At 46.6% G+C, this 26,588-nt stretch overlaps 1 protein-coding gene across 1 annotated transcript; it reads left to right on the top strand.

Annotated features, from left to right (window-relative positions):
* Positions 1-25,518, top strand: PDYN (prodynorphin). The gene is made up of 3 exons (XM_081196680.1): positions 1-258; positions 21,130-21,274; positions 22,660-25,518. Exons 1-3 carry the CDS (start codon positions 233-235, stop codon positions 23,329-23,331), a joined length of 843 nt encoding a protein of 280 aa, XP_081052806.1. The 5' UTR covers positions 1-232; the 3' UTR covers positions 23,332-25,518.
* Positions 25,519-26,588: the final 1,070 nt, after the last annotated feature.

Raw genomic sequence — 26,588 nt, 5'->3', positions numbered from 1 at the left:
TCAATAAAAAGAGGGGCAAGGGGAGGAACCCGTTGCAAAAGGGGGAAGAAAGAACCCGAGCTGCGAAGCAAAGAAGGGGTCGCAGCACCTTCACCGCCGCTCCATCCGCCCAGCCACCAAGGATGAACTAAAGCGCAAAGCAGGCTGCGCGCACACCGGCAAGAGGAACCTGCAACTTTCGCGTCCTGCCCAGAGAACCCACCTGAGGCCAACTCTCCGAAGAAGCGTCTCCATGAACTTTGGGAGTTCTTTGCGCAGGTAACACCTTCACTTTTCCCTCTCTCTGTGTCTCATTTGCCTCCTTTTCCAAGCCGGCTGCTGTGCAATCCTTTGTCCTCCTCGAAAACCTTCTTTCTTTCTCCACCCATTGATTTATTTCTTTTCATACCCACCACCTCAGCCTCAGTTTCGCCACTGGCAAACAGAGAACGCTCTTTCGTCCGGCGGCGTTTGCCTGCTTTGCGTTCAGCAGGGCTCCGATTCAGCACACCCACACACTTAGTTGAGAGTAAGTCCCACTGAAACTCAGCGGGGCTTGCTTCTGAGTAGGTGCGGGTGAGACTGCACTGCGAAAAGCATCAACTACGAAAAGTAGAAGCAATTAAATGATATATATAGATGAGTCTCTATTCTCCACTCACCTCCATTCCTTAGCAATGGATTTCTGAACTCTGCCTGTTTATTATATCCATTCCACTTCGAAGCACACATCAGTTTCAACTCAGGGGGAGCCAGCAAAGAAAATCTTGCCAGTGCGTTAAGATCAGTCTTGTTGCCATGCATTCCTAACTTTCAGCCGAAAGGAAAGGAGATAAAATTATCTGGGTTTTTTTTGTTAAAGAATGTGCATTTTTTTATATACCACAAAAGTTCCTTTCCGGTTCGCTTGTTTGCTACAAGTGCTTTCTTTGAACTGTGGGCATATTTGATGGGGGTTTCCTCTATTGCTGGAGAAAATCCGTGTGCATTTCTTGTGATTTTTGCCAGGAGAAATAAATAGTGGGCATAATCCAGACAGAATTAAGAACTCGAATCAGTTTTGATTTCGGGCACACGCCTGCTGAAGTCAATGGGACTTTTAACAGCACAGTTCTGCTCAGAAGTAATTCCCAAAAATTCAGTGGGGCTTAGGGCTTGGTAACTGGGGTTTGATTGGCAGCCTAAAGCACTTATGACTGCAGTCCTGTGCGCACTTAACTATCATAAAATCATAGAACTGTAGAGTTGGGAGGGACCCCAAGGTCATCTAGTCCAACCCCCTGCAATGCAGGAATCTCAACTAGATCATACATGACAGATGACCATCCAGCCTCTGCTTAAAAAGCTCCAAGGAAGGAGAGTCCATCACCTTTCAAGGGAGCCTGTTCCCGGGAGGAACAGCTCTTTCTGTCAGACAGTTCTTCCTGATGTTTAGTCGGAATCTCCTTTCTTGTAACTCGAAGCCATTGCTTTGGTCCTAGCCTCTGGGAGTAAGCTCCATTGAACTAAATGGGGTTTACTTCTGAGGAGACACATCCAAGACCGCAGCTTACCTCTCCCTTTTCTCTAGCTCTACTATTGTTTCCCAGTCCACTGGATTTGACAGAGCAGCCTCAAGGCTGATTGTCTAGAAGCCGTTTAAAAGAGTGAGAACAAAGGGTGCTTTAGTTACAGGTAGTTAGCCGTGTTGGTCTGCCGTAGTCGAAACAAAATTTAAAAAAATTCCTTCCGGTAGCACCTTAGAGACTAACTAAGTTTGTTATTGGTACGAGCTTTCGTGTGCATGCACACTTCTTCGGAGACACCGAAAGAGAAGCTACCAGACCTTTATATATCGTGAGAGGGTGGGGAGGGGTATTACTCAGAAGGGTGGTGGGAATGGGTGATGCTTTGTGCACCAACATTGCACTGGGAAGTTCTCTTGCACAATTCCTATTGGAATCAGTGGCGTAGCGTGGGGGGTGCAGGGGGGCCGGCCGCACCGGGCGCAACATCTGGGGTTAGGGCAAATCCACGGGTTAGGGGGCGCAAATTACTTGCCTTGCCCCGGGTGCTGACAACCCACGCTACGCCACTGATTGGAATGAACAGGAATTTTGCCCTAAGTGTGGTCCAGCCTTTGCCAATCTGGTGCTCTCTAGATGTTTGGGACTACGATGCCACTCAACTGGCACCAGGGTGTGGAAGACTGGGGATCAGAGGCACACCGTGGCTCCCTTGCCCTCTTGGCAAGCAGTTGTATCAGCGCTGCCTTGGCAACCTGCATTGGCACCTCCACCACCCCTTGCTCCTTTGACAATCTCCAGCTCTCCCCATCTTCCTTCCTTTGTGCTGCCCTCTAGGCCTGCACCTTTGGTGGGGGCCAAGCTAGCCAACCCCTTGGTACACCTGGGGATTCATTAGAAAGAGGGATGGGGTTGAAACAAAAGGGGAGATAAAAGTGTGTGTGTGTGTTTCTGTTATATATTTTTTGGGGTGTGCTCCTTGAACCATTTTGGGACACCTTCAAAACAACTCATGGCAGATTCTTCAAACATAGCAACAAGCAGGCAATGATAAGAGGTGGATCGTATCTATGCATAGCTGTCAACTTTTCCCTTTTCTTGCGAGGAATCCTATTCGGATTAAGGGCATTTCACTTTAAAAAAGGGAAATGTTGACAGCTATGATTCATATTGTGCCCCCATTTGCCACAGAGGCAAACCAAACCGGGTTAATTCCAAGAGGGCGAGGATGTAATCGGCTTTCTTCACTGATTTGCAAATCTTTGCTGCTCATTCATAACACTGTTTCTGTAATAAGAGCCATCTGGGGCCAGAATCCATTGGGAGGGGGACTTTGGTAATCTTTGGTAGTATGGCACCCTGAGCAAGCCCAAAATCTGGCACCCCCAAATTGATCTTCGCAATGATGGAGCGTCTCAATTTTGCAACCCCTTGGCTTGGCGCCCTCTGCGAGGGAGCTGTCTGCACCGCCCTAAATCCAGGGCTGATTGGGACATTCTCCTGCACAAGGCGAACTTCCTGGAGACTACTGTCCTCCTCCCTGTGAATCAGAGGGCTTAAAAAAATCCCTAGGGAGCAAAGCTATCTGTCCCCCGCATCCTCACCTCCCACCTCTAGAAAGGGTATTCATAGAAGGTCCATTTCTCATTTCTCATTTTCGTCACTAGTTACATATTCAGTACTGTATCCCTAGCTACACATACAAAGAGAAATTATCACCAAATGAACCATCAGCAATGGAGATTTTGACTTCAGAAAACTGTCTTTGCCTGGCAGACCACTTGTGATCTTTACTTAAATTTCATCTGTCCAAAGTAGGCGGCATATATATATATATATATATATATTCATATATTCCAAATGGACAGAACAATTCATGAAGGATAAGTCTCCCATTAGCTAAGTTATCTAAGTGGAACCTCCATGTCCAAATGCAATGTACCCCTGCCCAAGGGACACAACAGTGGTGGGAGACCCCCCCCCCCGGCAGCGTGGGACTGGAGAAGATGAGCCTATGGTCGAATCCAGTTGGGCTCTTCCCATGTTTGCTGTGTGTCGTGCTGTGTATTTCCATAAAGAAAAGTCTCTTGAAAACCAGAGCTCCGCGGTCACACCTTTCCCAAGCACCCAAAACAATAATTTTCTCTGCAACATCAAATCCATTTTTTTTTTTACACCACAGTCACAAAAAGCCAAGGCAGATAAAACAATATAGCATAACCAGTGGGCAATAAAGATCACGTCTAGAAAGCCAGACATGGAAACCCTAATAAATCGGGGCAGTTTCTTCCCCCTCCCATTTTAGGCTGCTGAAATACCACGCGGAATTGTAGAATTGGAAGGGAGGACCCCCGACGGTCATCTAGTCCAGGGGTCAGCAAACTTTTTCAGCAGGGGGCCGGTCCACTGTCCCTCAGACCTTGTGGAGGGCCGGACTATATTTTGAAAAAATATATATGAATGAATTCCTATGCCCCACAAAAATAACCCAGAGGTGCATTTTAAATAAAAGCACACATTCGACTCATGTAAAAACACCAGGCAGGCCCCACAAATAACCCAGAGATGCATTTTAAATAAAAGGACACATTCTACTCATGTAAAAACATGCTGATTCCTGGGCCGTCTGTGGGCCGGATTTAGAAGGCAATTGGGCTGGATCCGGCCCCTGGGCCTTAGTTTGCCTACCCATGATCTAGTCCAACTCCCTGCAATGCAGGAATCTCAACTAGATCATACAAGACAAATGACCATCCAACCGCTGTTTAGAAAAGTCTGCCACTTCCAAGGTGGTCCGTTCCATGTCGAACAACCCTTATTGCCTTAAAGTCCAACATGGATGCTGAGTCAATAAGCAGGCTTTCGCTATCTCAGTGTCTTCCAGATGTTTTGGACTTCATCTTCTGTCAGCTCCACTTGCCAGACTGTATTTACAGGGAGGTGCGTAAGCCCCTGCAGTCCAAAGACAACTGGAAAGCTTTCCCCATTTCCTTCCTCCTTGCAGAGAAATATTTGAGGTCAATTTGGGAGAGCCAAAATGGCTCCAGGATTGTTCTTCTGTACTATTTCAGACACGTGGTTTATATACTTATGTATGTGTTTGCCTACATTTATGAACATTTATTATATATATATTATATTTAAGACCTTATAAATCCTATAACACAACCAAAACATCTGGAGGACACAAGGTTGATGAAGCCTGGCATATACAATTGTCGGAATATGGAAGACTCTGCAATGTTTTTATTGCCTCTCATTGCCACTTTGCTTTAGTTGCTTTTTTTTCTGGACAGAGTTCTCAAATGTTTTCAATAAAAGCAGGGGAGCTATTACTCCGTTTTCACTGGGGGGGGGAATTCTCAAGCGTTTCCCCAAAGCAACATTTCCATTGCGAACAAATTGCATTTCCTGTTCCCCACCCCCAGATTCAACATGTTATTTTTACTTGAGAAAAGTGCTCTTCTGACCACTTTAAAAAGCCATAATAATAAAAAAGCGGTAAACACCAGTGAACTTTATGAAATCTCTTACGGCGATGCCTTCAACCTTTCCCTGCAATGTGGTCTTTTTTCCTTTTATTAAAAAAGGGTGTTTATTTTATGCTGTGTTGTGGGTGCTCTCTCCAGTGCTGCAGATACATTAATCCACACACAAACACACTTGTCCGTTTTCCTTTCCCGACTTGACACCAGAGGTAACATTGACAAAGCTCCGCCATGGGGCATCATCCACTTTGGGGTTTTCTCAAACCCAAGCTGCATTTGCAGAAATTAAAATGTGGGGGGAAAGTTGAGCAGTTCAGCATCTGCCAATATCCATGCAGCAAAATTGTGGGCGTACCTGTTGAGACACCGCCTTTCATAGGCGCCGACTCCATGGGGCTTGAGGGGGCTCGAGCCCCCTCAAAAATTTTTTTTGGGGGGCTCAGCCCCCCCCAATAATCTCGGGCGCCCTTCCAGCAGAGCGCCGCCGCCGTCCCCCGCCTCCTCCCCACCTGCTCCTTCGCCGGCCAGCCTGCCAGCCGCGCGCCCTAATGGCGGGGGCTCCTGCCTCGCTGCTTCGCAGCACCACCGCCACTGCCAAGGCACTGCCGGAAATCCCGCGAGAACAGGGGAATCCCGACTGGCCACACCTCCCAGCCAGCCAATCGGCTGGCTGGGGGGCGTGGCTTGCCCTATTTAGGGCCGGAGCCACTTTATTTGCATATTCATGAGCTTATTTATTATTCATGAGCTTTCCCGGGCCCCCCCAATATTTTTTATAAGTCCGCGTCCCTGCCGCCTTTACACAGCCGTGTAAAAGCCCAGTGTAAAATTAGGGCTTTCTCAAATGTTAGGGCTTTTTTTTTTGTTTTGAGTGTGCTTATCTTGAGCTGCTTCTGTTTTCTTTTATTTTTAAAAAAGCAGTTGTGAGCAGGGCCGGATTTCGGTTTGATGAGGCCCTAAGCTACTGAAGGTAATGGGGCCCTTTATATATCCAGCTGTCCTTTGTCAACAACAAATTGCCGCTGTTTTTTGTGTTGAATATATGCTATATGGTAATTTATGGACCTAATAGGTATCTAAAGCCATTTGCACATAACAAATAGGAGCCTACACAACACAAAACACTGTTGCTGTGTGTTAAACACTGTTGCTGTGTGTGGGTTTTGTTTTATTTGTTTTTTATCTTATGTTTTGGAAATGTACATCCGGGTTTTTCCCCTTTAATTTTTGGGGCCCCCCCAAGAGAGTCGGGCCCTAAGCTATAGTTTATTTTATAGCTTATACGTAAAACTGGCACTGGTTGTGAGGGGTTCTGAACTGGATCAGGAGTGCATTGTGCAGAATATAACCTTTCCCCTTCTGCACCTCTTTCCAGCCCAAATCCCGCCCCAAGACATGTCTTATACTAGGGGTCAGCAAACCTTTTCAGCAGGGGGCTGGTCCACTGTACCTCAGACTTCGTGGGGGGCCGGACTATATATTGAAGAAAAAAAATAATGAACGAATTCCTATGCCCCACAAATAACCCAGAGATGCATTTTAAATAAAAGGACACATTCTACTCATATCAAAGCACGCTGATTCCCGGAACATCCGTGGGGTGGATTGAGAAGGTGATTGGGCCGGATCCGGCCCCCGGGCCTTAGTTTGCCTACCCATGTCTTATACTGACTCAGACCATTGGTCCATCTGCTCATAATTGTCCACTAAGGGCTCCTCTAAATCAATATTCCCCTTCCAACCTTGTTTCCTTCCTGTGGGGCAGCGTAGCCAAGAGGGGCAACTGTCCCCCATAAGTAAAAGTAAATACAAATGAATACAAATATGAGGTTCTGCCCCCTAACAAAAACCCTGGCTACGTCCATGCCCCCCTCCATCCTAGCATTAGAAAGATGACTGTTTAAATGTTTTGTTTGTAAATCGAACATGTTTTATTTATACTTTTTTATTATTTATACAAAATACAATTACATAAAGTGATAGGAGCATAATGAAATATTGTTGAAGCAGAAAAACATAGACTCATAGGAAACTCAGCTAAAACACCCAATGCCAGAGGGGTAGACTATGTCTAGTCTTCAGTGAGTCTTCTCTCTCTCCCCCCCCTAATCTTATTAAATGTTTTTAACATATAATGCAGTAAAAACCAAAGCGGTCTAAAGAGAAATAATAAAAAACAAGACAGAAAAAGAAAGAAAAAGAGTTGAGAAGAAAAGAGAGAGAAAAAGAACGGAAATAAAATAAGAATAACATATACTGTATTTTTCCGTGTATAAGATGCCCCCATGTATAAGGCGCCCCCCATTCTTGGGGACTCCAATTTAAGAAAATGGAGGGAAAGATATTCGTGTATAAGAGAAGCCCCAATTTTGAACATTATTTTAGAGTTAAAAAAACCATAGACTTATACATGGAAAAGTATGGTAATTTTGTGTTTTATTATGAATAATATATCTATAGCCTCCTATTGCCCCTATATCTTAATCTTCAATCCACATACAGAGATGGGAATCCCCCCCCCCCCAGCTTTCACTGGGGAGCTTCCCCCTTCCTCAGTCTCACCCTCTGAGGAAGACCACTCTGACCAGGTCTCAGTGTTTCGATTTCTGGGAATGGAGTTGAGAGACGACCTAACCTGGGGAGAGAACAGCAAAGACCTGATGAAGAGAGCACAGCAGAGGTTATATTTTCTGAGAATCCTCCGGAAAAAACAATCTCTCAAAGGACCTGTTGATGGCATTCTACCATTGCACTGTAGAGAGCGTACTAACTTATGGTCTGTGCGTGTGGTTTGGGAGGTGCACGGCCAGGGAAGAAACAATGCTGTCCAGGGTTGTAAAGACTGCGGAGAGAATTATTGGGTGCACTCTTCCCACCTTGGATCAAATCTACGCTTCCAGGTGCCATAAGAAAGCGGCAGAGATAGCACATGATAGTACGCACCCCGGAAATGATCTCTTTCAGCTTCTACCTTCTGGAAGAAGGTATAGGGTTATAAAGGCCAGGACTAGCTGCCTGAAAGACAGTTTCTACGCTAATGCAATTCTGGTTCTAAACGCAGCATAAGGGGTCTGTAGTATAGTGTGTTTTAAAATGGGGTTTTAGAGTTTTTAGGGGTTTTTGAATGTTTTATGTAGTTTTGTAGTAGTTTTATGTAGTTTTGTAGTAGTTTTATGTAGTTTTGTGGTAGTTTTATGTAGTTTTTATGTAATTTTATGTAGTTTACAATTTCATTGTTCTGCAAGGGACAATGACAATAAAGATATCGTATCGTATCGTATCGTATCTGACCAGTCTCCCACACAGGGCTTCCTTTTCTATCCAACACCAGTGAGCATTCGTTCTGATTTGTTTGCAGGAACAATGACAATGAGCATGCATCCTAATTTTCTTGCATGGTGTTTATACGTTTTCCAGTTAAGGATTCCTTCACCCCACAATTTGCAGTGTGGTTCCTCATCACCTTCCTAATTATAATAAATAATAATAAATTTTTATTTATACCCCGCCCTTCCCGGTTCAGAAAACCGGGCTCAGGGCGGCTAACAACAAATTTAAAACACTTAATTGATGCAACAAAAAACAGTATAAAACGTGAATAACAATATATTCAGAATTCAAAAATGAATTTAGGGGGGAAACCATCCAATAAACATTAGATGATCACCAGGGCTGGCTGGCTAAATTAGTCCTGTTTGGGCCAGCGAAGAGACCAGGGGAGAAATAGCTGTGGGATCCCAGAGCGGGTAATCTTAATGAAAAGGAGAGGGAAGGAAGGGGAATAAAATATCGGGCTAAGTTCAAATTGAAAGCCAGGCGGAATAGCTCTGTCTTACAGGCCCTGTGGAAGGAGGTTAAATCCTTCAGGGCCCCGGTCTCATGGGACAGAGAATTCTACCAGGTTGGACCCATCACTGAGAAGGCCCTGGCCCTGGTAGAGGATAGTCTGACTTCCTTAGATAAACTGACTTAAAAAGTTAGTTGTTGTTTTTTTTTAATGGCGGTAGGATGACAGAGCTCTTTAACCTACTTTAACAGTGCAACCCCGAATTTCTGGTATATATTTAATTCCGCCTGCAAAATACTAGCAGCCTTGAGGCAACCGTAATTTCAGCAGCTCTCCAGGGTTTCTGACAACGGTCTCTTCTTGCACTACCTGGGTATCCCAGTGATTGAGTCTAGGACCTTCCGATTAATAATAATAATAATAATAATAATAATAATAATAATAATAATAATAATTTATTATTTATACCCCGTCCATCTGGCTGGGCTTCCCCAGCCACTCTGGGCTGCTTCCAAAAAAATATTAAAATACTGTAATACATCAAACATTAAAAGCTTCTCTAAACAGGGCTGCCTTCAGATGTCTTCTAAAAGTCTGGTAGTTGTTGTTCTCTTTGACATCTGGTGGGAGGGCGTTCCACAGTGTGGGTGCCACTACCGAGAAGGCCCTCTGCCCGGTTCCCTGTAACTTGGCTTTTCGCAGTGAGGGAACCGCCAGAAGGCCCTCGGAGCTGGACCTCAATGTCCGGGCTGAACGATGGGGGTGGAGACGCTCCTTCAGGTATACTGGACCGAGGCTGTTTAGGGCTTTCAAGGTCAGCACCAACACTTTGAATTGTGCTCGGAAATGTACTGGGAGCCAACGCAGATCTCTCAGGACCGGTGTTATGTGGTCTTGGCGGCCGCTCCCAGTCACCAGTCTAGCTGCCGCATTCTGGATTAGATGTATTTTCTGGGTCACTTTCAAAGGTAATGAGCAATGGTCCTTCCTTTCTCCCAATAAATATTTGCTCCTAAGGAGTGCCATTGCAATAAAAACTGTGATTGGTGCATGCAGTTCTACAACTGTTGTGCAATCGAGTGCCCTGGCCATTTCTCTGGCTTCTGCTGGGTCTGTGTCTTCTGACGATTCAGGTGTGGCTACAGAAGCCTGTTTTATGTTAGCACGTAAGGTAGGGCTGGAGAACCAGAGTGAAATATACTCAGAGTCGCAAAGTGATTTCATGCTCTTTATTTAGCTCATAGTGGTGAGGAGGAATGAATGAAAGTCCCCTCAAAGTATCTGCTTTATATACATTATTTACACAATGGGCTGCACATGATTGGTTAATTCTGGAATTCTACTGTAAGCCAATCAGGTTGTGGATTCACTTCTATCTGGAGCAGGATTGGGTGGTTCCTGCCAACCAATCATACTGCTGCATTGTTCTTGGACCAATCAGACTGCTGCAGTTTGGATCCTATTCAACTCAGTACATAACACAGAGGTTGTTGGAATCCAACTCCCATCAGCTCCTGCCAGCCTGGCCAATCTTCAGGGATGAAGGGATTTGTTGTCTAGCAACATCTGGCAAGCCACAGGCTCTCCACCTCAGATGCAGGATGACCAGGTGCAAAGGAGGTAGGAATTTCAAATGCGGTGCAAAACATTCAAGTTCTGCACCTGCAGCTTCTCTCACCTTACACTTGACAACCTACAGCTGCTTATTTGCCAACCCCCGTCTTTTGTTGTATAGTCGTTTAGTCATGTCTGACTCTTCGTGACCCCCTGGACCAGAGCACGCCAGGCACTCATGTCTTCCACTGCCTCCCGCAGTTTGGTCAGACTCATGCTGGTAGCTTCAAGAACACTGTCCAACCATCTCGTCCTCTGTCGTCCCCTTCTCCTTGCGCACTCCATCTTTCCCAACATCAGGGTCTTTTCCAGGGAGTCTTCTCTTCTCATGAGGTGGCCAAAGTCTTGGAGCCTCAGCTTCATGATCTGTCCTTCCAGTGAGCACTCAGGGCTGATTTCCTTCAGAATGGAGAGGTTTGATCTTCTTGCAGTCCATGGGACTCTCAAGAGTCTCCTCCAGCACCAGAATTCAAAAGCATCAATTCTTCGGCGATCAGCCTTCTTTATGGTCCAGCTCTCACTTCCATACATCACTAGTGGGAAAACCATAGCTTTAACTATACAGAGCAATTTGATCTTCATCTGGTTAGCTGTCTGAATGTAAAATGGAGAAGAGAGATTGCGATCCAGAAGGGCCAACATTTTGTGGAAGGGATTCGAGTGCATAACAGAACTTTAGGATGGTGGATGAAAAAGCTCTGTCTCCCTAGCGTAAAAAAAATCCACTTAAACAAACATCTTGTTTTATTTGTGGCTTGGAAAGTGACAGGGAAATGCAAGGAGTGTGGAATGAATGAGCCATTTATGGGAAGACGTATAAACCGCTCCACCATCAAAGCAGGATGAATGCTCATTCCTATATAATCATTCCTGAAACAAATAGGAACAGATGCTCAGTAAACGTTGTACATCATATAAACGCTGTGTAAGCTTTGTAAAAGCAAATCTGGGTGAATAAACTGCAACCCCAAAGAGTCTCATTCCTGGGCATTCACAGCCATTTCACACCCCATAAGCATATATGTGAAATTAAAATTTCGTTTTGCCCTGGTGTTCATCACTTCACATTTGTTTACCTTGAGTTGCATTTGCCATTTTATTGCCCATTCACTCAATTGAGAGGTTCTTTTGGAGTGCTTTGCAAACGCTTCCAGGTTTAAGGACCTGGAACTATTAAGCATCATAAGCAAACTTGGCGACCCCTCTGCTCTCCCTTAATGCAATATTATTTATAAACAAGTTAAAAAGCACAGTCCAAATATTGATCCTTGTGGGTGGGGAGACGCTACATCCCTCCATCAGAAGAATTGTCCATTTATTCCTACAGTGGTGAATTCCTGGACTGTGAATGCCCAGGAATGAGACCGTATAAGCTAAACAAGCTGTAGCTTAGGGCCCCAAGTTCTCCCCCCCCCCAATATTTCACTATTAATATACTTCTTCTTCATTGTATTTCAGTTCAACAATTACTTTGATAAAATACATATTTTGTTACGTGCAAATGGCTTTAGATACCTACTAGGTCCATAAATTACCACATATAGCATATAGGTAAACGTAAAAGGACCCCTGACCATTAGGTCCAGTCGTGGCCGACTCTGGGGTTGCGGCGCTCATCTCGCTTTATTGGCAGAGGGAGCCGGCATACAGCTTCCAGGTCATGTGGCCAGCATGACTAAGCCGCTTCTGGCGAACCAGAGCAGCGCATGGAAATGCCGTTTACCTTCCCGCCGGAGCGGTACCTATTTATCTATTTGGAGTTTGACGTGCTTTCGAACTGCTAGGTTGGCAGGAGCAGGGACTGAGCAACGGGAGCTCACCTCGTTGTGGGGATTCGAACCGCCGACCTTCTGATCGGCAAGCCCTAGGCTCTGTGGTTTAACCCACAGCACCACCCCGTCCCTCCATATAGCATATATTCAACACAAAAAACAGTGACAATTTGTTGTTGACAAAGGACAGCTGGACATGTAAAGGGCCCCATTACCTTCAGTAGCTTAGGGTCTCATCAAACCTAAATCCAGCCCTGCTCCTACTACATGCTTCCTGATATGCAACCAATTCCTGATCCATAGGAACACCTGTTGTTGATGTTGTTGGCATCCGTCTGTCTTGAGAGACAACAGAGTGCGCCTCCAGGGGTGAAGTCGAACTGTTGTGTTAGCAGCACCGAAATGAACTCCCTGGGGCACCAGCCTGGGCAGTGTGGATGGAGGTTCTGAGCTGCCCAGACAACAAGACCCCCCTTTCGGCCCGACTAGTGTGGTCCAAAGGAAAGAGGAGCAATGCGTTGGGCACCAATTTGGCTGCAGGAGTTGCCAGAAAGAGGCATTCAAGGAGCCAACCAACCCGTCTTAGGGACTCCACTCCAGATTTCTGTAGGATTTACCGTATTTTTCGTTCTATAGGACGCACATTTCCCCCTCCAAAAATTAAGGGGAAATGTGTGTGCGCCCTATAGAGCGAATGCAGGCTGCGCCGCTAAGCCCAAAGCCAGAACAGGAAGACGGAGCACTGCGGAGCGCTCCGTCTCGCTGCTCTAGCTTGGGGACGGCTGTGCGCAAACCTCTGCAGGGCAGCGGGGTGCATTCACCCCGCTGTCCTGCAGAAGCTAGCAAAGCTGTTCCCAAGCCAGAACAGCGAGACGGAGGGCTCTGTCTCGCTGCTCTAGCTTGGGGACGGCTGCGCGCAAACCTCTGCAGGGCAGCGGGGTGCCTTCACCCCGCTGTCCTGCAGAAGCTAGCAAAGCTGTTCCCAAGCCAGAACAGCGAGACAGAGGGCTCCGTCTCGCTGCTCTAGCTTGGGGACGGCTGCGCGCAAACCTCTGCAGGGCAGCGGGGCCCTGCGCTCCAAAGGCTTCAGGGATCTTTGAGGCTGGCGGTGGGGGAAAGCAGCGCTTCCCTCCACCGCCAGCCCCACAAGCTCTGGTGAATGTACGTTGAACACACCTTGTTTTAGAGGGGGAGAACAAGAAAATTTTTTTTTCCTGTTCTCCCCCTCCTATGGTCCGGTGCGTCCAATGGAGCGAAAAATACGGTACTTCTTTGTCTGTTCTGCTCCTGAAAATGTTCAGCAAGGGAGTAGGTATGGATTTTAATTTGGGGTTGACACCCTAAGCCTTTCTCATGAATGGGTATAGCCGCAAGGCAGCGGAGGTCTAGGACCAGAGTTTTCCTTCTCCTAGACGGGCTCCCTTTCCAGGTTGATGAGCCCATCTGCCTCTCACTTCCCTCTGCAGCCTTCTTGACCGCTGGGCCCATGATTGCTCTCATCCACTCAATCTGCCGGAGCCTGTCTTCACATGTAGGGGAAACCCCTAACTCACCATGGGTCTGAGACTTGTCGACTATCCTCACCTGGTTTAGCCAGCCAGTCACATATTGACATCTTTTGGGAGCCACAGGTGGAAGCCGAGTGCAGGATGGGGACCAAAGGTTACACGGAACCAGGCAGAGGGCCTTCTCGGTAGTGGCGCCCGCCCTGTGGAACACCCTCCCACCAGAATTCAAAGAGAACAACAACTACCAGACTTTTAGAAGACATCTGAAGGCAGTCCTCCTTAGGGAAGCTTTTAATGTTTAATAGGTTACTGTATTTTAGTGTTTTGTTGGAAGCTGCCCAGAGTGGCTGGGGAAGCCCAGCCAGATGGGCGGGGTATAAATAATAAATTATTATTATTATTATTATTATTATTATTATTATTATTATTATTATTATTATTATTATTATTATTAACTACCCCTAACACCCCATACACCTGTATAACACTATGCATGTTATGAAGGAAGTGGATAGAGAATTTTCTCTCTCCCTTGTTCATAACACTAGAACTCGTGGACGTCCTATGAAACTGAATGTTGGAGGATTTAGGACAGAAAACGGAAGTTCTTCTGTCCCCAGTGCATTGTTAAACTGTGGAACTCCCTCCCACTGGAGGCAGTGATGGCTACCAACTCAGATGGCTTTAAAAGAGGACTAGACAAAGAACAAAGGTATTAATGGCTACTAACTAGGATGGGTGCATGTTGTTCTGCATTCACGAGAGGCCGTTATGCTTCTGAATGGCTGCAAATGGCAGGAGAATGCTGTTGCTCTTGGGTCCTCCTTGGGGGCTTCTCGTAGGCATCTAGCAGCCTGTTGCAAAAACAGGATGCTGGAGTTACATGGGCAAACCAGTGAATTTTATTAGCTGACTGGGTTCTAGTATTATGGGAGAGAGAAACATAATAAGCCATGCATAATTATATCTTCTAACCAACGTCTCAACGTACCTGGGAGTCAGCCCAACATGATGGGACTTACTTCTGAGTAAGTGTGCTTAGAATTGCATTGTCAGTCTCCCCCCCCCCCCGCCCCTTTTGGAAAACAACTAAAAAGCCCCCAATGCTTTGAGTCGCATCAGGGAAAAAGGTGGAGTATAAACAATAAACAAACAAACAAACAAACAAACAAACACACACACAAAATAATACAGTCATACGTTGGTTTTCAAACGCCTTGGGAGTCAAATGTTTTGGCTCCCGAATGATCGAAAACCGGAAGTGATTGTTCCAGTTTTCGAATGTTCTTTGGAACCCAAACATCTGATGTGACTTCTAACAGCTTCTGATTGCAGCCAATCAGAAGCCACACCTTGGTTTCTGAATGTTTTGGAAGTTGAATGGACTTCTGGAATGGATTCCATTTGACTTCCGAGGTACCACTGTAATGCTTTAACCCATTTTGGCACCTTCCAGATTCTGTGGACTACACTTCCCATCAGGCTCAGAAAACATGCCTAATTGCTAACAATGATGGGATTTGTAGTCTATAATATCTGAAAAGCACCACGTTGGCTATATTTGCAATAATAATAATGATGATGATGATGATGAAATAATTGTCAGGAGTTCAGCCTACACTCGAGTAGGACCCTGGCAGAGACACATGCCCGACTGGCATGTTCCCTCCCTCCTGATCGTTCGTTCGGGAGCTTCATAAGCTTTCTTCAGTCCGAACATCACAGCGACCGATGCCAACCGACACCGGCACACTTAGGGATCCGCAGAGTTTGCGCAACCTGCGTGTGACAGACCTCAGCAACTCAGCATTTTGGCTAATCTACTTTATTTACATATAAACACAGACGGAGCACTGCAACATGGCTCTCTCTCTCTTTGGCATCAGACAGCAAAGAGAGAAAGAATAAGGACAATAGTCTGCCTTCACAGAACACAGTAACACAAACATCCTGTCTCCGTCACTTCCCACCCTGTGGAATGAAAACATACACCGTCATGTGATAGACAACAATCCCATGACTGTAACCATGGAGCAGGAATTCTAACAATAATAATATGCTTCCCATCTGAGTAAGCTTGAGCCTTTTATAGAGTAGAGCGTGCTTCCACCTTCCTCCTTATGCCCAGTCCAAGCGAGAGGTGGTGGAACAGCCTCCCTTTGAGGTTTGCAGACACCTGGACGTATCTGAATGAGGTTTCCACTAACAGCAGCAGCACTGACTCTGCAGAGCTGCCTGGCACATTACGGCAGGGCTGAGGGACCTGTTGCTGGACTCCCAACTCCCACCACCCTCAGCCAGACTCATAGAAGCACAGAATCATAGCACTGTAAGAGTTGGAAGAGACCCCCAGGGTCATCTAGTCCAACCCCCTGCAATGCAGGAATCTCAACTAAAGCATCTGTTAGGGGATGATGGGAGTTGTAGTCCAGCAACATCAGGAGGGGCACAGATTCCCCTTCCCTGCACTAAGACAATGCTGGGGTTATCAAGAGTGGAACAAATGTCATCATTGGCAATGAGGCGAGGAGAATGCCTGAATTTACAGCACACACAAACACACACCTGGATTTTGCTTGCAGGCAAGTTTGCAGTTGCATGCAAAAGTCGCTTTTGTTCTGTCTGTTGGCGTGTGTTTCTTAAATTATATATATATATATATATATATATATATATATATATATATATATATATATATATATAAAACAAGCCTGTCTTCTCTAAGCGCATTTTATCTTTAATTGCACCATTGTCTCTATCGTTATTTGCGCATCCAAACTGGCCCTTGGCACACCGTTCGAGAGCTGCCTCTGCGCTCCGCAGCCCGGCAGCAGCAAAATGAGAAATTTAATTCTCTCCCCTCCTGCTTTAATAAGAGCCTTTAAATCATCCCGAGAGAAATCGATAGAAGCAAGCTGATTCAGAGGAATGGCAGGGATGATATAAGAACCTATCAAGCCACACATCCTTCACTGCTGGCTGTCTGTTTGTGGACTGGCAAGTGAGCGGAGCATTCTGCACCAAAAACGACCGGTGGGAAATTGGTTTAGTTATGCAATGCATCTGCCCCCACCAAACCTTAGCCAAAAAGGCTGCCAGAGCAGTTGATGAAACATCTGTGGTAAGATAGTCTCTCCTCCTTCCTTGCCCGCACTCCAGCAGAGTCCGTTCCACTGTCAAACAGCTTTTATTGTCAGAGGACCCACGTACCTACGGGACTGCCTCTCCTTGTATGCCCCGCAGAGGACCTTAAGGTCCACAAATGACAACATTTTGGAAGTCCCAGGTCTCAAGGTGTTTAGATTGGTCTCAACTAGGGCCAGGGCCTTTTCAGTACTGGCCCCAACTTGGTGGAACGCTCTGTCACAAGAGACTAGGGCCCTGTGGGACTTGACATCTTTCCGCAAGGCCTGCAAGACAGAGCTGTTCCACCTGGCCTTTGGTTTGGACTCAGTCTGACCCTTATGTTTCCCTCCCCTTGTGATTTTTAAATTACTTTTTAAAGGCTGCATTTTAAATTGCATTTTAACCTGTATTTTAAATTGGCCCCCCTTTATGTTTTTACTGTAATTTTACTGGTGTTAGCTGTCCTGAGCCCAGCTCTGGCTGGGGAGGGCGGGGTATAAATAAAATTTATTATTATTATTATTATTATTATTATTATTATTATTATTATTATTATTATTTTCTTCCTGATGCTTGGCCTGAATCCCCTTTATTGTAACTTGAATCCATTGATTCGGGTTCTAGCCTCTGGAGCAGGAGAAAACAAGCTTGTTCCATCTTCCTTGTGATAGCCTTTGAGATATCCGAAGTGGAACGGACTCCCTCAGAAAGTGGCAAACTCTTCTCCATTGGAAGTTTTTTCAGCAAAGGTTGGGAGATTCTTTAGCTGTGATTCCTGCATTGGGGACGCAAGCCAGCAGAGATAAGAACTCTTCACGACAGAAGCGCAGAGAGAGGCTGTGTAAAGCATATTTAAGGCATTTTATTCAGCATCGGGACAAGGAAAAACATGTCTGCTCCCCTTCGTGTCCAAGCAAACAGCATAAGCAAAAGCTATACACGCAACGGAAGTTCCCAGCAAGCTGTGCTGGAATGTAAACAGACATCTGACATACAACAACTCCACATATCTGTTAAGGTGGAACGGAATATCGTAACACCAATGTCCTCTTTTTTTTGTTTTAACCTTAGTTTTTAATGCAATACAAGCGTCACTCAAATCCTGCCAAAATGTTTAGTTGTTTACAGTGTTCTCTTAAATAAAAATTTCCATTCCTTCTTAAAGTTTCTATCTTCCTGGTTTCTGATTTTCCAGGTCAATTTTGCCATTTCGGCATAGTTCATCATCTTCATCAGTCATTTATCTCTGGTCGGGACATTATCTTCTTTCCATCATTGGGCCAGTAGTATCTGCGCTGCTTTTGTCATGTACATAAATAATCGTTTCTGCTCCTTTGGTATCTCTACATCTAAGATTCCTAGTAAAAAAGGCTTCTGGTTTTTTAACAAACGTTATTTTAAACATTTTTTTCAACTCATTATATATAATTTCCCAGAACGCTTTTGTTATCTTGCACGTCCACCACATGTGTTCGAATGTGCCTTTCTTCTCCTTACATTTCCAACATATGTCTAAAGCAGTTATGTCTAAAGCATCTTTGCTAGCTTTATAGGTGTTAAATACCACCGGCACATCAATTTCATATAGTGCTGCTTCAACGCACAGCATGCTGTGAATTTAAGTCCACCAATATCCTCTCTTTTGTAGAGGTGAAATTTTATTTTATTTTTCTTTAGCCTTGGAAAGAATTATCTCCTTTAACTCCCTTTCCCCCCTCAAGCTGCACTTGGCTCTGCAGTCATTCTGGGAGGCTCTATTAATTAATGCTCTTAAGGCAATTTGCGATCAGCAGATGAAAGGTGCCAAAAGATCGCAAAGTATTGTAATCAGATAGTGAATCAAGCCTCTGAGCCACCGGCAGCTCGGTGGAATTTATGTTCTGCTAACGTCGATAATTCGACATATGATAATGCATATCATTCAAATTACAGCTTAATTTAGCACAAATGAATATGGGAGGATTAGCATATTTCTCCATCAGCTCCAATTAAAGGACATTAAGGAGAAAGTCAGCTGGAGCAGAGAGGAGAGAGCAAGCGTAAAAGATCCCCAGGGATTCAGAACAGGGACCCCTCTGGGGCTTAGCAGCTGGGGAGAGACAAAGGAAGAGTGTTTGCCTGAAAGTTTTTTGGTACTTTTTTAGGGGGGGGGGTTCATTTCCAGCCGAAGCAAAATCCCACTGCCAAAGCTCGCAGACAATATGGAAGTGGGAATAGGTGAGATATTCCGATCCCATCATCTGCCTGCAAAGACCTGGGCGAAAAGGCGCATCTTGACCTGATCTTGAAAAGTATGCAAATATGAGGCCAGATGCACCCTGGGACATTCCACCCCGCGACGGGGTGAGCTCCCGTTGCTTGGTCCCTGCTCCTGCCAACCTAGCAGTTCGAAAGCACGTCAAAGTGCAAGTAGATAAATAGGTACCGCTCTGGCGGGAAGGTAAATGGCGTTTCCGTGCGCTGCTCTGGTTCACCAGAAGCGGCTTAGTCATGCAGGCCACGTGACCTGAAGCTCGGCCAGTAAAGCGAGATGAGCGCCGCAACCCCAGAGTCATCCGCAACTGGACCTAATGGTCAGGGGTCCCTTTACCTTTACTTATAGGTTGGAATACACACATGCACACACAAAGTGTATTTTCAGTTGGAACTTGCTGGAATTCAGTTCCAGCTCCTCTCAGGTGGGAGCCATAGCTAAAACGAGGGAGATGTTCATGGTGAGTTCTGGCACCTCTTTTTCTAGAAAAATAGCACATATATCCTCTTAACGCTGACTGAGATAACTGCCTCTCCTGGTTTTTGTACAGCCAGTTGTGGATGGCAAATAGCTGCCTTCTTAATGGGCCATTAGGCTGCTCTTGCCTGAGGCCATGTTGGAAGGTGCCTTAAATCAAGAGGCCATTGCACAGGGAATGCCACAGCAGCCTCCTGACTTGGGGAGGAAGGAGTAATGGAAAGGGCACTTGCATGAGACTGCTGCTTTGTGCAAAGAAATGGCGACTGAGACTGCTTAAACCTTTCCTTTCTTTCCTTTATTTATTTCCTTCCTTCCATTCATGAGTCATTGTCCATTATGCATCTCAAAGTAATCTAACAATGGGAAACATCAGCAAGATATAATTTCATGTGCAAAAAGAATTGAATGAAGGCCTTTTGCTTTTTGGATTGAGGAACTCGGTGGAGCTTATCCAGACTCCAAATTCTTGACCAAAGGCCGATTGTAGTTTCTCTGGGGGTGCCAGAGATTTCCCCTGGAGATCCTCACAGCTGTCCATGGAGGCGCAGGTCAATTCTGTGTCCAGGGCAGTTGTGTACCAGCTCCATCTGGTGCGCAGGCTGAGACCCTCCCTGCCCGCAGACTGTCTCACCAGAGTGGTGCATGCTCTGGTTATTTCCCACTTGGACTACTGCAATGCGGTCTACGTGGGGCTACCTTTGAAGGTGACATGGAAACTACAACTAATCCAGAATGCGGCAGCTAGACTGGTGACTGGGAGCGGCTGCCGAGACCACATAACACTGGTCTTGAAAGGCCTACACTGCCTCCCAGTATGTTTCTGAGCATAATTCAAAGTGTTGGTGCTGACCTTTAAAGCCCTAAACGGCCTCGGTCCAATATATCTGAAGGAGCGTCTCCACCCCAATTGTTCTGCCTGGACACTGAGGTCCACTGCCGAGGGCCTTCTGGCGGTTCCCTCGCTGCAAGAAGCCAAGTTACAGGGAACCAGGCAGAGGGCCTTCTCGGTAGTGGCACCCACCCTGTGGAACGCCCTCCTACCAGATGTCAAAGAGAAGAACAACCACCAGACTTTTAGAAGACATCTGAAGGCAGCCCTCTTTAGGGAAGCTTTTAATGTTTAACAGACCACTGTACAGTGGTACCTCGGGTTAAGTACTTAATTCGTTCCAGAGGTCCGTTCTTAACCTGAAACTGTTCTTAACCTGAAGCACCACTTTAGCTAATGGGGCCTCCTGCTGTTGCCACGCCGCCGGAGCATGATTTCTGTTATCATCCTGAAGCAAAGTTCTTAACCTGAAGCACTATTTCTGGGTTAGCAGAGTCTGTAACCTGAAGCGTATGTAACCTGAAGTGTATGTAACCTGAGGTACCACTGTATTTTAATACTCTGTTGGAAGCCGCCCAGAGTAGCTGGGGAAACCCAGCCAGATGGGCGGGGTATAAATAATAAATTCTATTCTATTCTATTCTGCATGCAAAGCTATGATTCCACCCTCCTGTCCCTCCCTCCCCAAAAGGCATGGAGCTCTCAACAGTGCTGGTATTTCAGAGAATTACTCCTCCCCTGGAAAGTCATTCTGCCACTCACTCACCTCTCTTCCCAATTCCTTCAGGTGCCTGCTTTCAAGAATGGAGTGGCAGCTTCTGGCATTTGCCATTTGCCTCAGTTTGGCTACCTCGAATTCGGCAGACTGTTCCGCTCAGTGCTCCGCATGTGCTCTTCACAGCCAGGATGTGGAGAAGCTGGTCAGCCCCTTGGTAAGTCGCAGCCTGGTCATGACTTGGCTACCCTTGCCCACCTGAATCCTAATCCGATCTGGGATGCTGTTTATGCAAGCAAAACATACATGCAAGCATAATTTTGTTGGTAACCTATCTTGGTCTCAGACCTGTGGGAATGTTCCGGGTGGCAGGAGAGGATATATTGTTTATTAATACCCTTCCTAACTTGCACTAGCAAGTTCCTTTACTGAGCAGAGTGCATTCCCCTTTACACAGCAGAAAACTAGTTGCAAACTCGTGTGAGTTTCTTAAGACAATACGCAATTCCATCTGGCTTGTCCAGATTGAAATGTGTTCTGATATTTTCCTGGTAAGACCCCTTGAATCTCTCCTAAAAGAATAAAGACACCACAGTCTTATTCATAAGCAAGAAAAAGAAAGTTTACTCACGGTCAGGCAAAGCGCAGTGTGATCTCTGAAGGCAGGCTTTAGGCTTAAAGTTTCAAACATATACTTAGAGTGTTAAAATCGAAATGTGGAAATATGGAAATAACGACAAGCTGCAGGATTGAGATGTGGAGTTATGCTTCAAGGTCCAGACTATGGGAAGTCCCAAAAATTAATAATTACAATTTAGAAGATAATTTGATCTTTTTTATTTTAGTTTTTTTATATTTATTGGATTATGATTTGATATGTTAATTGGATTTTTTATTGGAAAATTAATAAAAACAATTTAACAGAAAATAAAGTTTCAAACATATGCATACAGGTTTACTCCATAAGAGAGATTTACCTAGTGACTGGAAGCTAACAGTCCAGCAGTTCACAGGACGCAAGGAAGATGGAAAAGAAGGGAGTGGCAGCATGCCTTGTCCTTTTGTGACCTGGTCTGGAAAGGTCACGCCCACCCACTAGTCACATGCAAGAGGAAGGATGCTCCAGCCCAGGAGGAACAGGAAGTTTCGACTGGCTGGACCAAACATTCCCTTGCATGTCCACTCTAGGAAAACAAGGAATGTTGTATTTGACTGCTCCCAGTGGATTACATCCATGAGACCCACCTCTCCTGTGTCTATGGAGAGGATACCTACATTTAACATCAGCTGATCCATCCCCCGGCCAATCACCTTCCAAGACCCCACTGTTCCACCATCCCTCATCCAACCATAGTCCTTCAAAGACTCCAAGCTTTGTTACTGGATGTGCAGAGCTCTCCTCGTACCTTATCTGGAGTTGTTTTTCGCTCTAACATTCAGCTGTTAGATTCCTCCTAAACTGGTTCTTACCAGTTTTATGACCGGACCTCCCTTTTGCGTACGCAATGCTGGCACTCACTGATAATGGGTTTTACAGAATTTCTATCTCCGGGCCACGGAGGGAATGTTGACCGGGTTGTCCCTTTTGTTGGTGTTTTACAGATATGCTCCCTGGAGTGCCAAGGCTCCTTGCTGTCCAGCGCTGAGTGGGAGAAGTGTAAGAGAGCTCTGTCCTTCCTCGCCCCTTTCCTGATTGAGGGGGAGCCCGACAGACCATCCCAGGGGGATGAAGAGGAGGAGACCGAACAGGAAGGTGACCCTAGACCCAGGGAGGTGTACAGTGGGCCGTCCAAACGTTATGGAGGCTTCATGAAAAAGCTGGACAAGAACAAGATCTTTTCTCTCCTCCGCGAGAACGCCCTTGCCAAGGGGAACGTGGCAAAGAAGTACGGCGGATTCTTCCGGAAGGTGGGGGAGAGGGCAGCCTCTGAGGTGGGCGCTGAGGAGGAATACCTGGCGGCTCTGGAGACTGGGGACCTGGCCTACAATGGGGAAGAGTCGGATGCGGGGTTGCTCAAGGATGAGGTGAAACGCTACGGGGGTTTCCTCCGCAAGTACCCCAAGCGAGGTTCCGACACGGCGGCCGGCGAGGAAGGCAGGCAAGAGCTGGGGGACCTGCGCAAGCGCTACGGGGGCTTCATGCGCAGGATCCGACCCAAGCTGAAGTGGGACAATCAGAAGCGCTACGGAGGGTTCCTGCGGCGCCAGTTCAAGGTGACCACCAGGTCGGAGGAAGAGCCCAACGCCTACTCAGAGGAGGCCTATGACCTATAGAAGCCGCTTTGGGCAGACACCCAAGGCGTCCTCCAGCCATGACGCCCCCAAATATGGACTGTGTGGGTCACTCCAACCGCTCACCCCAGTGCTCAGCCAAGTAGTGCAAGGACCATCGACAGGCCTGATAGAGAAGGAATGAATCAACATCATGGGGTACCTTAGCATAGATTTTGAGGTGGAGGGAAGCCCGGGTTTGGGGGTTCAGGGCCTGAGATGCAGCTTTCTGGTGCTGTCCTCGATCTCTAGAAAGAGGGGTGCATGTATGGCGATACCATCTGCTTCCAGCCTCTAAAAGAGATTTGTTCTCATCTGTCATTAATTTTTTGTTTCCCCGTCTGCCAAAAAACGAATCTAGCCTGGCTAACAAATCTAATTAGCCGGTACAATAACAAAACCACATCAATGAAGCGCACCAAAAGTGCACACCTAAGCCTGTTTGCTTGGAAGTAAAACCCCTCTGAATTCCTAGCCAGCGCGCTTAGAAGTGCAGCCTGTAAACAAATTTAAACGGTGAAAACAGCAGCAATCAAAGCTCATTGAAGAGTAATAGCTTGGAAACACCTGCTGGTACAAAGCAATCACAGTCCAAACCTCAGCTGGATAAAGCGGCCTTCCCCAACCTGGTGCCCTCTTGATGTTTCGGATGACAGCTCCCATCAGCCGCAACCTGTATGGCTGTGCAGTCTGAAACTGATGGGATTTGTAGTCCAAAAACAGCTGCAAAGCAACTGGTTGGTGAAAGGTCAAATGGAAACAGCAAGACTTTTTAACAACTTTAAATAGTGTCACATCCATCCTACAAAAAGCAGTATTCAGAATAGCGCTTTGCACGGCCCACTAAGGAAGACAATAACATAATAATGTTCACAACAGGAATCCTAGAATCACAGATTTGGAAAGGAACCTGAAGACCATCTAGTCCAATCCCCTGCAAGACAGGAATATGCAGCTGTCCTATATGGGGGTCGAAGCTGCAACCTTGCCATTATCAGCACCATGCTCTAACCAACTGAGCTATCAATTGCACATTTATTGAAAATCAAAACTATTTAATTAATTCAACAAGATGGATGAACTTGATCCAGTGATGGCAGCTTTTCAAAGCCAACAGAGTGATAGATAACTCAGTCGGTAGAGCATGAAACTCTTAATCTCAGGGTGGTGGATTCGAGTCCTACTTTGTGCAAAAATATTCCTGTGTTGTCGGTGGTTGGACAACATGAGCTCCCTGGTCCCTTCCAACTCTAGGATTTTATGATAGTCATTTGCACCTCCAGTGCCCAGCTGCCACCCCTTGCCTCTCAGCGCCCCCCACCAGATAATCCTAGTGCCCCTCAGGGGGTGATCTTGCCCACTTTGTGAACCTCTGGAGCAGGCGAATGGGTTTGCTCTAAGCATGATAAAATCTGACTGCTGCCCTCTCTCTTTATACTGTGCATATATGATTTACTTTAAGTGTTCCCTTTAAAATGTCAAGTGTGAAATGTGACAAGGAGGTGTTTCAAAACATGCACATCGTGTAGGCACACACGTTCCCCGGGTCGCGACTGGCAAGCCAGAGTCAGTTAGCTCTGTAGTGTTTGAAATCACCCTCTGTGGACGGGCTTTGCAAGGAATCTGTCTTGCAGGACCTTTAGGACTCGAGAGGACAGTGGGGCAAAAAAACCCCAACCCAAACAAAAACAGAGAAAAGAGTGTGTGCCCCATGGGAACCGATGTTTGCATCATGCCAGCTTCAAATTAAGTGAAAACCTTTGTGCCGCCTAGCTGAGCCAGATGTGGTGTGATAGATGCGTTTGCACCCTGGAAGTCTGCATTTTTATTTCTTCTGCTCGTGCAGTTTCCTAAGTGCTACTCCAAACACCCATTTCCCAGAGCCAATTAAAGCGTGTGGCTCACAGATCACACAATAATTTCTCCGTCTTTCACATGATGTAGGCAGGGGTCAGCAAACTTTTTCAGCAGCGGGCCAGCCCACTGTCCAGCAGACCTTGCGGGGGCCCGAACTATATTTTGAAAAATAAAATAAATGAAGGAATTCCTATGCCCCACAAATAACCCAGAGATGCATTTTAAATAAAAGCACACATTCTACTCGTGTAAAAACACGCTGATTCCCAGACCGTCCACGGGCCGGATTTAGAAGGCGATTGGGCCAGATCCGACCCCTGGTCCTTAGTTTGCCTACCCATGATGTGGAGGTTGAGGAGTGAATTCTGTGTCCGACTTGACTCAGACCCATTTTCCCCCCAAACGTTGACAGCTATGCACTGGGGGTGGCCGGGGTCTCCCTCTCAGCATTTCTGGGGGCGATCGGCTTCTCTTGTGGGTGCGCAGCTGCCACCTGGCAAGCAGGGCTAAGCGCGGATCAGTGGCGCTTGTTTCCAGCAGCTGGGACAGGCGCGATCTCAATCCCTCCGCTTTCCTTCCTCTTCCTCCTCCTCCTCCTCCTCCTTCCCCCACTTCCCTTCTCTCCATTGCAATGCAGCGCCCAGTGGTCAACTTTGACAGCGGCCAGGGAAGGGGAGGTTGGGGTCGGGTGAGTGGTGTCGCCACGAGCCAACCACCCTGGGGAGCTTAGGCGGCTTCAGCGGCGGGTGTCTGGCACCTTCCAGAATTCGGCGCCCGGGTGCCCTGCACCCCTTGCATGCCCGGGTAAAGACGGCCCTGATTGGCACTATGTCCCACGGAGAGTGGCATCTGTCACTGGGTTTTGAAGGCCAGGCCGATCTTACCCTCAGAAGCAGATCGCCACTTGTCCAAGCCACGAGAGACCAAATTAGAAAGTTGCGTTTTGCTAGAGAGTGAAGAATCTGCCGGGGCTTCACCTGGAACCAGCAGCCGAAGTCTGCAAGGCACTCTGAGGGACAAAATTCCTGGCTGCCCGTGGGTGATAAAGGCTCAGGAAGGAAAGGGTAGTCTAAGGGTGTTTAATGGGGCTTGTTGGTATCCGTCTGCCTTGGGAGACAACGGAAGACTGCATCTTTGGGGGTGAAGTCAAGCTGTTGGAGAGTTAGAGCACCTGCTGTGGCTGTAGAGACTGAAATGGGAGAGACATGTTTTGCTGCAGCTGGGGCAGATGAAGACATCCTTACTCCTAGGTAAATCTGCATAGAATGACACCTTAGGGTATCCACAGATAGTGGCTCAGTAGCCCAGCTTTTGTTGATTGCAGTCCACACTGGCAGGCTGGTCAACTTGCTATTTTCCTGAAGCATGGGGAAACTTATTTCCTCCCTTACCTTGAGGGCCAC

Source organism: Podarcis bocagei (assembly GCF_964188305.1).
Source record: "Podarcis bocagei genome assembly, chromosome: 5".
Taxonomy (NCBI): Eukaryota; Metazoa; Chordata; class Lepidosauria; order Squamata; family Lacertidae; genus Podarcis; species Podarcis bocagei.
Note: the sequence above shows the minus strand (reverse complement) of the source record. Positions and strands in the feature narration are given on the sequence as shown.

Excerpts from the sequence above, each read along its gene's own strand:
- PDYN (XM_081196680.1), top strand. The coding sequence starts at position 233 with ATGAACTTTGGGAGTTCTTTGCGCAG. Across the intron at positions 259-21,129 it reads TTTGGGAGTTCTTTGCGCAG|GTGCCTGCTTTCAAGAATGG; the intron begins GTAACACCTTCA and ends CAATTCCTTCAG. Across the intron at positions 21,275-22,659 it reads AGAAGCTGGTCAGCCCCTTG|ATATGCTCCCTGGAGTGCCA; the intron begins GTAAGTCGCAGC and ends GGTGTTTTACAG.